Source organism: Alligator mississippiensis, chromosome 3, assembly GCF_030867095.1.
Source record: "Alligator mississippiensis isolate rAllMis1 chromosome 3, rAllMis1, whole genome shotgun sequence".
Lineage (NCBI taxonomy): Eukaryota > Metazoa > Chordata > Crocodylia > Alligatoridae > Alligator > Alligator mississippiensis.
The window spans coordinates 195,890,560-195,904,642 of record NC_081826.1 but is presented as its reverse complement, the minus strand read 5'-3'; the positions used below and the strand labels follow the sequence as shown (position 1 = coordinate 195,904,642).

Here is a 14,083-nt window from a genome sequence, read left to right as displayed (position 1 = left end):
CCGGCCTCCGCTCCTCCCACCCGGCACCTTCGCTCGCGGCGGCCCCGGACTGGTTGCTCGTGCGTTGCAAGCGGCAGAGCCCCACTCCCCTCCCCCCAGCCCGGCCCGGCCCGGCCCGGCCCGGCCCGCGCGCCTCGCCTGCCGCTGCTGCTGCTGGAACAAAGGAGGGACCCGGCTCCAGGACCTGCCCCCGCTCCCCTTAGCGCCCGGCCCCGGCCCCGCTCGCAGGTGAGCGCGCGTCTGTGTGTCGAGGGGGGGCCGGGACACGCGCCCACAGCGGGGACGGAGCCGCCGCTGCCATTTTCGCCGCCGCTTCTTTGTGTGTGTGTGTGTGTGTGTGTGTGTGTGTGTGCGTGTGTATGTGTGCGCGCGCGCGGCGCCTCAGGCCCGGGCCCCGGCCGCCTTTTGTCTGCCGCCGCCGCCCCGGGGGGGAGCCGAGCCCGCCCCGCCGCTGCCTCCCCCCTTCCTCCCCGCCAGGCGCGGGCAGGGCTTCCCCCCGCTCTGTTCCCTCCGCTCCGCCCCCGGGTCTGGCTTCCACGGGGGTGGGGAGCGGGCAGTAAGTATCGAGGTCAGGCAGCCGATTCAGCCCCGTCATTGACGCAGTTCCCCGGGTTTGGGGCTTGAGAGCTACCCCTCGGCATCTCAACACAGGCAGCTGTGGTTCCCCCTACGAAAAAGCTTTTCGGGAAAGGCTGGATGGAGACTTGGCTTCAGCACCAAGCTGCCCCCAAGTTGGGCAGCACTTCTTGGCCCTCCACCCAAAAAAGAAATTGGAAAAATACCAAGGAGCTCCTAAAGAGAGAGAAAGCTTTAAGGCTAGGTGGATGCTGGGTTGGTGGATCAGCATCAAACAGTCCCTGAGTTGGGCAGCACTTCTCACCCCCTCCCCCCCCCCCCCCCCCCCAAGGAAAAATACTGTGTGGCTTATAGGGAGAGAGCTTTTTTGGGGAAAGGTTAGGTTGATGCTCAGTTGGTGCTTCAGCTTCTCAGCTGGGCAATGCTTCTCAGCCCAAAAAAGAAAATAGTGAGTGGCTGAAGGCCATTGCCTTGATGCTCCTCTTTGTTCCCTGGCTTAACTTTTTTTTTAAACCAGCAGCGCTCGCTTTCTCTCAAGGTTACAGGCAGGCCCTAGCTGAGCTAGTGCAAGCGAAAAAATAACTAGTTCCTTGTCAAACAGGAAATAACAGGGTTGAACGAGAATATCCTCCACCTTCTAGCTGGTTCCTCCTTTCGGTAGTAGGAAAAAGTGGTGACTGTATGCAGGCAAATACTTTTCATTGCAGCCGCCCACCCAAAAATGCTGAGCACTGTGTGTGCATGTGCCCAGGCAGTGGGAGAGCAGTTGTCTTGTGGGCCTCCGGTCACACCCAGCTGTCGACTCCGGCTGCTGTGGGTTAGGAATGGAAATGGCTGTTTGAGGCGACTGGCTCATGATGCTGCATTTTTCACGATTGGATTGAAGAATCTGCACCCTCTGAAGCTGTAGTCATGTTAATCGGATTTTATATTTTCCCATTACCGTGGGTGTATGCTCTGCTGCTTCAGTTCTGTGGGTTGTGGAGGAGTTGGCAGCCTTTACAGATAAAAATAGAAGCTGATTTCAGAGGCCCCTGTTGACGAGGTTTTGTCTGAGCCTCTAGCTCAGCCTGTCACATTGCAGCCTTGTGACGGGCGGAAGCTAATGCAGTCACCCATGTGACCCAAGTTTCTGAGAAATATTGAGGAGAGCAAGCACGCATGTGATGCTATGAGAAGCTGGTTTTCCAGGGAAAGACGCTCGATGTGTAAACCAAAGTATTAATTTGTAGATTCTTAAGTTCCATCCTAGGCAGTTTCCACTTCTGAGTAGCAAGCAAACCTGTTGTGAAGACCTTGAAATGACAGTTTAAAAAGCAGCTATTTGGGGGTTTTCCCTGTTGTATGCATCCATAAACGCAAACAGCAAAATGTTGTGTACTGACTAGTAGACTTAATAGGATAGGATGGTGTATCTGTTGTCTTGCTAGTGCATATGCATAGTCAGGTGATGCCTGGACCTGATGCAAGAGAAATGAAATGGCACAATTTCTTAAGTCTTTGGCAAATAACAATCTGACCTTTTAGATGGGGACATGTGCCTTAAGCAGAAAAATAATTTGCTGACAAAGGAGCTATTACAGCTTCTGTTTGGGGTGGGGGAATACTGTATTTAAAGCCAAAGCGAAGTTTAATAGTAATTGGTAAAACATGCTTACAGAGCATTCATTCGTAACAGGAGCAAGTTGATTCCTGAAGGGTTGCTGGCTCATGTTTAGTGCTGGATAAAATGAATAAAGACTAGTTAAAGCTTTACAGTTTTATAAGGAAGATATTCAGAATTTAAAGTTGCTGTAGAGTTGATAAGCCTACAAACCAAAAATATTTGCCTGACTAGTAATCTGTCTTTATCAGTAGTATACTTAATCTGTTTCCTTCATCAGGGAGTCTAGGACAGATATCAAGGAAGTTGGTTGTGTGGTCCATGTCCTGGGATGAAAGTCCCAAACTATCAAACTTCATTTTACCTACGGGTGACTTGACTTCTTTACTTCTGTTTCTAAACCCTTGAAAAGTAGACAGTTTTTCTTTCTTCCCGTTGTAGTTTTCCTAGTCTGTATTTGGGTTTTGGGGGAGGGGGGTTGTTTTGTACAGCACTTACTACAGAATGAAATAGGGATTCTCTACAGTAGCTAAAACTACTTTCAGCCATCTCTCAAAAAGTAAGATATGTAACCTGCAGAAGATGAATTTTGAGGTGTGTGTTTTGGGCAACAGCATCATTTTCATATTGTTGTCTAAAAGCATTTTAACATTTGCTGTAAGCCTAAACTGGTCTGCAGAAAATCTTTTATTCATTATGGATACTGCTTAAAAGGAGGCTGCTAATTTGGGGGAAGAGTTTTTGACCGCAATATCCACACTTTACACTTTTAAAGAAAGCCGGTTACTAATTGCTGTTCAATGTTCTGCACACAGTAGATGTTCTAAAACTACATTTCTAGAGGACAAATCTCATATTTTAATTTGTCCTCTATTTGTAGCAGATCACTTGACTGTACTGTGCTCCAATTATAATAGTGCCCTTGGGAACCAAGGATTTGGTTGCTATATCAGGTTTTCTACTAACCTTGCATTGCAGAGATTAACCACCAGTGAAGGTGAAGTATTTATATTGCTAAATTTTGCTGTTGGCCTATTGAGATGAGGGGTTTCATTATCTGCTGAAGATGTAGCTGCCTTGCTGTAATGTTTTTTTTACTTTTTAAAAGCAAAAATGCTTGGCTGAGCTGCAGGCAGCAAGCATGCTATGTAAATAGGTGAATTTCAGCAGCTGGAGGCTTCATTTTTCATTTCAGTCTTTTTTTTTTTAAGAAGTGAAAGGTGTGTATTCATAAATACTAGTTGCCTCCAGTAGACTGAAAGGTCTGCACACATGTTGTTGCCATCTTGACATCCTGTCAAGTTTCATATACAGTTTAACAAGACCTCTCGCTGTTGTGTAACCACTCCTAAACTTAGCAGTACAGATTGAAATAGAGTGTTTGCCAGTTCTTCTGGTAGACTTCTTTCACACTGCTTCACAGAACATATTACCAAAATACAATCTGTTCATAATTTGTGAAGCTCAGTAAAATGATTAGGGACCAATGTGTCATATTGGCAGAAGCAGCAGTTTTCTTACTGAGGAATCTGAGAAATTGATTGTATTAATGGCCAGAAGCGATTAGTGTCCACAAATGTGCACTAGCTTATTCTGCAGATATGACCTTTTCAAGAATAGAAGCCAGCTAGAGTAAGTGACAGATGATGTAATGTAGATTTTGCTGTTCAGTGACTGCATTAATTCTGTATACGACGTTACAAGGTTTTAAGTTTCAGTATTCGTACTTTTTTTCCAACCTCATGCTGAAGCACTAAAAATGTTTTTTCTGCTAAGAGTTCATAAAATACATAAAAATGTCAATACACCTGAATACAGCAACTGTATATTAACAGCATAGTCCTTGTTAAAAATGCTGACATCATTCTTTCTAGGGAAAAAAAGCAAAGATACTAATGACCATCATACCAACTCTGTAATCACTTTTGATGACATGCCAGCTTCTAATGCAGTTTTTGGTTTTATTTACAGCACAGAAATGGCTCAGGAGACCAACCAGACCCCAGGGCCCATGCTGTGTAGTACAGGATGTGGATTTTATGGGAATCCTAGGACAAATGGAATGTGTTCAGTTTGCTACAAAGAACATCTTCAGCGACAGCAAAATAGTGGCAGAATCAGTCCAATGGGTAAGCTTGTAAGAAGAAAAAAATCATCTGAGGAGATGGCAGGGATCATAGAACAAATGTTGAAGAGGAGTATTTGAAATTACTGTACTGAAATCAGCGATCTGGCAATGGAAGGAATTACTACTTCAGAGCAGTTAGCAAAAAAATAAATACACATTCACTCTCAGTGTATTCTGAACAACTCCGTATTTCACCTCTCTAGTTCCATTAACTTTTTCTGCTGAGAATTTGCTGTATATATTTTAAGCAGTCTGTATTGGACCATTAGTGATAGATCTGATCTAATCAAATATCAAGGGAAAATCCTATGAATCAAGAATGGGTGAGAACAGCTAATAATTATGTACAAACATTTGGTTGATATCAAGCAAATATGAAGAATAATGATCAACTTTCACATTCCTGTTGTATAGGAACAACCAGCGGTTCTAACAGTCCTACCTCAGACTCTGCATCAGTACAGAGAGCAGATGCTAGCTTAAACAACTGTGAAGGTGCTGCTGGCAGCACATCTGATAAATCAAGGTAAGTTTTATAGTGGGGTTCTGAGACTCAAATGAGTTACAATCAATAAAGCAAGTTAGAGGCTTGAGTTTATATTGGCCTTAATACAGGAAATTTCTAGAGAATAAAATAGCTCACAATTTGTGCCTAGTCTGTAATTAATGAATGATGTATACATTTATTGAAAGTGTAGTGATAGTACTTGAGAACTGACCTAAATAATGTACAGTATTTTGTCTTGAGCAACTATATTTTAAAGGATACTTCTGACCTTGATGAAAAAAGTGTGCTACAGATTTACCTGTTTTTTCTTCTGGAGCTATAAAGTATCTTTTCCTCTTTACTTTGCTTTTGTTAGAAGTTAGGCTCTAGAACAGTGGTTTTCAACCTGTGTTCCACAGATCCCTGGGGGTCCACAGACTGTCTAAGGGGTCCATGAAAGATGACTACAACAGATCAAAAGTATGTGAATGCCCACACTTACAATTTAAAAGGATCTGAACCTGAATTCACAATTTTTTTAGGCATCTGCATGAGAGAAAAGGTTGAAAACCATTGCTCTAGAACATATTGCTGGCTGGAATAGTTTCTTGTTGTGAATGTTACAAAATCGAAACTAACATGAATTGCTTTTACTGAACATAAACAGAAATGTGCCTGTTGCCGCCTTGCCTGTAACGCAGCAAATGACTGAAATGAGCATTTCAAGAGAGGAAAAAATATCGCCAAAAACAGAGACAGAGCCAGGTATGCCTTCATATCAACTTTGAATACAGTCAGTCACTTAACAGAAGCTGACCGCTTTCATAAACTGCCTTTTCTTCAGTAGATCATTTTTTTTCCACATAAATGTTACAAGAAATGTGTCAAAACTGAAAGTTGCCATAGATGCTTTGAGCGCAGTCTCCGTAGTACAGGGGAGAAACAGCTGGGATATTTGACCTTCATACATGCATACAAGTCCACTGAATCTGGACATCTGAGGGCAAGTTCTGGTAAATTCCATTGTAATTGCTGAAGCAATCCTAGAACCCTTTGCATCATTTTAGTTGACAGAATCATCTGTTTTAGGAACCTGCCTACTCTGTTCCAAAGGATTGTAACTACAGTTAAAAAACTGGGAATAGCTTTATCTGCAGTGCCTGTTGGCTTGCGCAGATGCACAAGAGCTGCTGCATTCAGTCTTTGAAAATTACTTCCTTTAAAAGTACATATCTTTGGAAAATAACAGCTCAAGCTTGTTGAGCTATACTTTTATTTTCAGTAGTGACATCAGAACACAGACTAACAGGGGAATGTTGTTGGTCTAAAACTTGTGAAAACAGTTCAATAGTCCGTCCTTTGGACTAACTGAGCAGTTTGGTTATAGGTGCACATGTAGTTAGCTTAGAAGCGCAGGCCATGAAACACTTCAATTATAGTAGATTTTTTTACCAGATTTCTTTCTCATCCCAAAAAGATTACAGCTATCTAATGATATTTCTGAAGCCTAGGATTAAATAATTGGCTGCAGAAAAACATGCTTACACCTGCAGTACCAAGTCATTCAATTGATACTGTTTTGTAAAACTCATTTGTAAACTCCAAATGTGTACATGATTTCATGTCAAGTAAAATTTGTTTCACCTGGGTTCTGCAATCTTCGAAATGCTGAATTTAATTTAAAAAAAAATTAAATCTGGTATTTATAGACAAGGCTTTTCTGTTAAACATTAACTACTTTGAGTGGATGAACTATAAATGTTGACAAGATGTAGTGAGTGACACTCAGCTAGCCCTTCAGTTTGGTCTAGCTATATTCAGTTAGAAAGTCTGCTTTTATGTTTTAACTCTTAAATACTTGTACACAAGATCTGTCTATTATATATAAAAACATAAGTGTTCATTATTCTGAAACATTTATTGTGCTGACCATTCTTATGCTATGTGTAGAAGTAAAGGGGAGACTACAAGCTGTAAATTTGCAAATTACCTCTTTAGAAGTGAGATATAAAATGGTAGCTGAAGAGGCTTGCAGTAAATACAAATTCTTCCCACATACATAATAATGTTCCAGCAAATCATGCCTGAATCACTGTCACCTGAAGAATGGTCACAATCCCCAGATGACAAATGTTTTTAAGAAAACTGCCCATGTAATTTTTTATTTTTTTTCAAGCTCCTGAAGTGCAGTAACTAAGTCTCTAAAACTTGTACTCCCTTTGACTATTTATCTCTTTAGGGAACAACATGCCTGCTCATTGACACCAAAAACAACAAGCTAAAATAGTACTTGTCTCTTTCCATCCTAACTGATAAAAAGCTACTTGGAAAAGTTACACCATTTTATTTAGTATGCTAACATCAAACTTCAGTGTTTTTTAAATTGGATAACCCCTATGTCTTAGAGTTGATTCAAATTGAATGCTGTAGAAATCTTGTAGCAGAAGTCCATACCAACTAGGGGTGCACCAATAGATTTTTGGGGGCCAATACAGATGGCTGATTTTTAAGGATGCATATTGAATGATACCAATCCGATTTCCGATACAGCTGTGTGCAGCTGGTAAGTCAGCCGTGGTGAGAGGGGAGGGAAGGGGTGTGGTGTGGGGTACAGCTCAATGTCCCCCACAGTGAAGGAGGGAGGGAGTGGGGCTAGGGCTGGTGCTGCCCAGGCAGGGTGCGCACAGGACAGTTGCAGCTCGTCTGGAGTTGGGGGGCATGCCCTTGGATCGGTGCTGGCCGGGTAGGGTGCAGTGCTGTGCTCGTGGTGGCAGACAATGGGGGGGGGAGGGGGGGGGCTGCAGCCACCCCAAATTTTGCTGTAGCCCCCTTCCAGTGCTGCAGCTGCCCACCCAGAGCACAGCTGCAGCCTGCCCAGCCCAGCCCAGATTCAAGGGCACAAGGCCCTCTGCCTTCCAGTAGCTGACTGGATCTGTTAGAACTGTCTTCACTTCTAAAGAGATGAAAATAAATAAGTGGAAGCGGTTATGGGAAAACTATGCAAATGAGAGGGGTACTTAAATTTTCTGTTTTGAAATGGTTCGAATCATTGTCATGTCTCAAGATCATTTCATAAAATGAAAAAACTGTTCACTGGTTACACTGGTCTTGCTTTGACTTGTTTCTTGGTCCTTCAGTTGGTAGCTCATGATTACAAAACAAGGACACACACACTTTAAGCAAAGTAAATCCCAATTCATATGTTTTGAGTGTGCACAGTAAGGTATGTAGGCAGTAGAGGACCTCAGCAACCACAGTTTTGACTATCAGCTTGTTAGCCCATCAGTTTGTGGGTGCTTTGTCAAATAAAACAGACCTGAAGTCCCAAATAATGCATTGTCACTTTCAGTCGGGCAGATTCTTGACAGGATAAGATTCAGTATTTTCCCCACACACCAAACCCAGATATAAGGTGGTGAAGTTGCCCTGTGGGTGTCTCTTGCACTGTCATCAAGCGCACAAAATACCTCTAGAGTACGGTGGAGGGAATGGACGTACCTTAAGAGTCCAGAACTATATGATTTATTTGCATCGTAATAGGAAAGATACTCACTATTGAGGAAAAAAGGGGTCATTGCTTTATCTTCCATAACTTCAGTTGCCCCAGACAGCTTCAGCCATATGTTCATCCAGAAATAAATATTTAGCATTTGAGATTAAGTTAGTTTAATTTTGAGGCTCTGTGGTAAGCATATGACAAACTTCCCCCAGAAGTCTATTGTCAAAAGATTTAACTAATAACCCAAAAGTCTACCATGACAGTAGTATTGATTTAAAAAAAAAAAAAAGTAAAACAGTTGAGATTTAATTCTTGTCAGGTAACTGGAACTTTCATTTTACTTGTTCCTCAAATAATCCCTGTTTCAGGTTTCCAGGTTCTTGGCACACAATAGATTATTTTTGCTGTCAAATAAAATATTTAAGCTTATTGGTAAGAACATTTTGCAAAGCCAGTTATGAAAAATTAAGACTGGAAAGTGTATGGGTGGCAGATGTACCTTCATTGTTTTGGAAAAATCATTCTAACTAAAATGCTGAGTTCTTCTCCTTCCTCTACCCGTGCCATCATGAACTTTTGGGACAGAAATTAATTTTAGTTTCCATTTCAAGTAGGCTTCTCTGGAAGTTAAACCTGCAAGTTTGTCACAAAATAAGTGATTCTTGTGTAGAAAATCATGCGACTACTACTTAAAGTGCTTTCACCCTGAGAGGAATGCACTTAAGTACTGTATACTTAAGGTTTTCTGGAACACACAAGCTCTCAAACCTGCTTGCAGACTTTCTGGAGTATTATATATGAATATGCTGAACCTGTTACTTCAAGAGTTGACTTACAAATGTTTTAAGCATACCTTGTACAGAGCTAGTGAGAGAGAAGAATTTTCAGAAAAATATAGTAATGGAGCCAAAGCCAGTTTAATTTTTAAGGTAATAAACAGATTCCCCTGAGAGTTGTACATTTTTTCTCTTCCAGATTTTATTTCCAGTGAAACCTTTTAAAAATGGAAAAGCTAATATGAGCTTAATCCCAAATGTTCAGGAGAAGGGTGGGGATGGGACAATTAAATTTAATTTTGAAAGAGATGTGTGGATGGAGAATCAATGACTATCAACTTTGCAAATGGCAGTAATGCAGTACAAGGTAGTTTAGGTTCAGCCAAAGCCTGGGCTATTGTACTTTTCAAACTGTGGAGAAGTGCTTGCCTTGGAAGGTGGAGAGCTTTCTCCTAGACTGAAATCAATTTCTCTATGAACTCCAATATTCCCATGCTGATAGTACAGTTCATAGCAGGTCTCTCCCACAGGCAGTATCAGGGACCTAGGGATTTGAAACTTATGAATGTTTTCTAATTTTTAATAGCCTGATCCAGCTTCACTTTTGACCTGTGATATGAAGAAAATATTAAACTGACTTGCTTATAGAAGTTAAAGCACAATAATGAATCTGATTCCTTCAGCTTTCAGAAGGAATTTTTATTTTCCCCAAAAAACTTCAAGTAAGCCCATATGCATTTTTAAACTGTTCTAGGATGCGTCGCATAACACGTTTACTGTGCAGTTGTCTAATTAACTATGCAGTAAATGTCTTGGTGTCTACAGGTGCCCCTATTAGGGCGCAGAAAAATAATAAATTCTACAGCAGGGTAGGACTTGTATTGACAAGTCCTACCCTGCTGCGGAGCTTTTTCGTGCACAGCAGCACATGTGTAGGTGCCCACTGTCTGGCTAGGGCATGAGGGTGCTTCAGTGCTGGGGCTGCCTGCCCACTAGCCCCACACTGAAGCACCCTCATGTTCTAGCCAGCCCCTCCGGAGCACATTGAACCCTGTCGGAGCAGCCCCGGGATGGCAGAGGGATTCCCCAGGCTCTCTGTGAGCGGGGCTGCTGCAACCTGGCTCGGTGTGCTGCAGTCTGGGCACATGTATAGAGATGCTTCCTGGGAACAATAAACTGTTATTGCTCTGCAGTTTATTGCTGGCCCCTAGTGGCATGTGTAGACCTGCCCCTAGACAGGGTAGGTAAATGCTACCTGTAAAACTCTGGGAAAGACTCTTAAAGATATTGCTGCCTATAACAGTGCTGTTACCACATGGCCTTAAATTTAACTTGCCTGCATGATGCTTTGAATCTTGAGACCTGCTTTAAGCTTTATATGGTGCTTATTAGGATTTCTGAGAGACTTTTTCAATCTATAGATATAAGGTGCTTTACAATGGTAGGGAAGCACTGATGCTTATAAACATGCAAGAACCAAGGGAGAGGTTAACAAGGCAAGACATGGATACAAGACAAGTCATGAAAGAATAAAATTGACAGAATAAATGAAGGAATAAAATTCACAGCCTTGTAACGCATGCTAATAAATACGTAGCTAAAAGACAGTGGCAGTAATGTGCAATCTTTATAGTATTGTGTACTATGAAGTATACATAGCTCTGGGGAAGAAACAGCATAATTTCTGACTCATACACCTATCTCTTGAACAACTGTGTTATTGCATTATCAGTTGAAATCAAACTGATAAGATAGTTCCAGATATAAAGGTTAAGCTTTTATTTATTTATTCTTGTTTTAACAGTCGTTACTCAACCAAGTCCATCAGTCTCTCAACCCAGTACTTCACAGAATGAGGAGAGAGCTCCTGAGTTGCCCAAACCAAAGAAGAACAGATGCTTTATGTGTAGAAAGAAGGTTGGTCTTACAGGTATGAAAAGGGCTTGTTAACTGCTTAAGTTCTGTTTTGCTTGTCTGCATTGTCTAGCTTTCTGGCTTGAACTTGGTATTTGCATCCTTTGCAAAACTTTACTTTGGGCAGGAAGCATTTCAAAGTTATTGGGATAAGACCCCTTAAAATAACTAATGTTTAAAAGGAGCATTTTTCTTCCTAGATTGCTGTTACTGGAGCACTTGTGGAAAATTTAGTTTCTTCTCTCTAGTGACTAAGCTTTAAAATTATGGTTTTCTTTTATCTGAAACTTCAAGTGACACTGCTTCCTTTTGTTTGCGCAGGGTTTGACTGCCGATGTGGAAACTTGTTTTGTGGACTTCACCGTTACTCTGACAAGCATAACTGCCCATATGATTACAAAGCAGAGGCTGCAGCAAAAATCAGGAAAGAAAATCCAGTTGTTGTGGCTGAAAAAATCCAGAGAATATAAACTAACCTACTTGTGAAAAAGACTGATTTACCTTGTTTTATTTTAATATATCCTAGGAAAACATTAAAGAGCAGATGCATGGCCATTTTTCTTTGATGTTCTCCAGAGTTTTACTTTTAGTCTTGTCTGTCTTATTGATATTTCAGGATGTTTTGGTGTTTGTTACAGGCAGAAATGGATAGATACAGCCCTATAAAATGTATATGCCCTCCCCAGAATATAATTGGATGATTTTGAGACCTGCACAGCAAAACAAGTGCACAGAGGACACACTTGTCTAGTTCATGTGTGCCAAACAAATGTATAAAATCTGCATGTTTGCAGCAGATCTGCCTTTTGGGAATGTGTTTGAGATATATAACCTTTTGGCTACTATTACATGCCTGTTTTGGGGGGAAAATATCAGAAAAGTTGGCAGTCTATTTCTATCATAGTTGAATCTTGTTCTATTTTTTGATTTCCACACTTCATTGTTATCAAGCAGACTGTAAGCTATACAGAGGATCCACCTTTCAGTGATATTAGTGTTGGTGCCATATTTGAGAGACAGTTAAAATTGTGTATGGAGAAAAATGTAAGAAATCCAGAAACCAGGAGGAGTAAACCATCTTGGAACTGATTACGTTCATTGTGGAACCAGAAGAATGGGTTCCCAAAGGAAATGTCCTTTTTGAAACTACATGAACTGTCCTGCAACAGAAGAGTTGTCTGCTTTTACTCTTGCATAGCTAAAAATGTTGTGTAGCACAATACTGTACTACTTGTTTACAAAATGGAAGCTACATATGATTTTTAGACTTACCACAACAGCTCTATCAAGTAACATATGCATCTGATCTAAGTTGCAAAAGTATTTGAGCAATTTAATTTTTCATGTACTTATGTTGAATGTGTTCTGGTTCAAGAGAATGTTAGGAGCTTTTTAATTTTTATAGTTTGCAATGTAATAAAATTGCACCATTTTGCATGGAAAAAAACATACCCAACATGGCTGCTGTAGACTTAAGTGGTACCTGGAACCACACTTGGAGGGCTGCTTTATCATTTTTAATTGTACTTGGGTGTAGGACTGTAGTGTTCTTGGGTGTATTGCATGGGCTGCATTATCTACAGCATTGTACAATAACAACTCTAGAAAAGGCAGTATACTTCACTGATGCTTGTCTGGTAATATCACTTCTGTGTTATAATGGAAGGTTTTCTGTGATGTATGAAACTTTGTGTTTTTTATATAAACAAGTACAGATTAGACTAGTGTTGTGGTAATGCCTGTTCTCATCTGTAAATATTTAAGTATGTACACAAGGCGCTACTCCTGATTTTTACTGCAGTGTTCAGTCTAGTTTTTTTCTTCACTATTAAAAGCATCAGGTTTTTGCTTTAAACTTTGTCCTTCAGTTTTGAGTTATTAGATAAATGTACAGATAGTTCATATTTATGTATTGCACATACTCATGCTACCCCAGCATCTATGCTATATTGTATTATGTAAATAATAAAAATCATGTACAGAAGGAAATACTTCCTTTTGTGATAGTTCATTTGGGTTTATTTACTGCAGTAACCTGAGCCTTAGTATAGTGTATAGAAATGGGATGCAACCAGTTTAATACTCGATTTACCTGGATGTTGTCTTCCGCATATTTCTAACCTGTCTCGCTTTCATTTACTGATTCACTTGAAATGGTTTCTTCAGATGAGAAGCATGATGGCTGGATTACTCGATGGCCAGGCACAACTTTCAACAAATAAACCGCATCTTGCCTGACAGGGAAGAAAAGGAGACCATTAGCCATGGACTTAAAGGGTTTTTTTCTTGTTTTGCATGTTGACCAGCTTCCAGAGTGGATCTGTGATAGATAATATTGCCAGTACACAGAATGCACCACTTTATCCATGTCTCCAAGAGCAGAAGAATTTGCACTGCAGCCCATGCTCTGGACTCTGCCTACAAATGTGGATTTCCTATAAGGGACTTGCCTGTTTGTCCTTCCTAACAACACAAGGGGAGTAACCAGTATTCACAGTAAGTGGGTAGCTACTTTTGGTGAAGGCTGCCTCCTTTCCAAGGATACTTGTAACAGAAGTGGATAATAATTTATGTATCAATCCAGTAAACTGATGGTAGTACTCAAGAGTTTAAGCTGTTGCTGTGACAGCATGTTCTTATGAAATGGGACAAGGACATGTTCTGGAGTTTTGCCTTCCAGAATGAGGATACTTGCTTATGAACAAGAAGGATCTCATTAAAGCAAATGAAAGCAACATTTTTCCAGGCACATATGGTGAAGCAGAATATTCTGTTCAAGTCGAATATAAACTTTCGTGTTTCGATCATAAGAAAAGAATGTGCACCTGGATATTTGAAGACCTTGCAGGTTAGAAGCGTGGGTGGAGAGATCTAATCATGGCTGTGCATCTCTGGGTAAACCTGCTACCTTACTTAAAATGGTTCAGAAGGGGTTTGCTATTCTAAGTGTGGAGCACATTTTTTCTCAAATTTGAATGTATGGACTACTCAACCGTAAAAGATATACCTGTTCTTTACCTACCTGTTCCATTTCTATGGGACAAGCATTTGTTCAAGGAAGACCTGTCAAACCTACCAGTCCTCTTCTTCCCCAGAACAT

At 40.9% G+C, this 14,083-nt stretch overlaps 1 protein-coding gene across 1 annotated transcript; it reads left to right on the top strand.

Moving 5' to 3' along the window:
• The first annotated feature begins 7 nt into the window (after nt 1-7).
• ZFAND5 (zinc finger AN1-type containing 5) lies at nt 8-12,972 on the top strand. The gene is made up of 6 exons (XM_006258301.4): nt 8-228; nt 4,151-4,308; nt 4,722-4,833; nt 5,462-5,559; nt 10,874-10,999; nt 11,305-12,972. The coding sequence occupies exons 2-6, from the start codon at nt 4,158-4,160 to the stop codon at nt 11,451-11,453; spliced, it is 636 nt and encodes a 211-aa protein (XP_006258363.1). The 5' UTR covers nt 8-228; nt 4,151-4,157; the 3' UTR covers nt 11,454-12,972.
• The last annotated feature ends 1,111 nt before the right edge of the window (nt 12,973-14,083 follow it).

Coding starts and splice junctions, on each gene's coding strand:
- ZFAND5 (XM_006258301.4), top strand. CDS start 4,158: ATGGCTCAGGAGACCAACCAGACCCCAGGGCCCATGCTGTGTAGTACA. Junction 4,309..4,721: donor TGGCAGAATCAGTCCAATGG/GTAAGCTTGTAA, acceptor CCTGTTGTATAG/GAACAACCAGCGGTTCTAAC. Junction 11,000..11,304: donor AAAGAAGGTTGGTCTTACAG/GTATGAAAAGGG, acceptor TTGTTTGCGCAG/GGTTTGACTGCCGATGTGGA.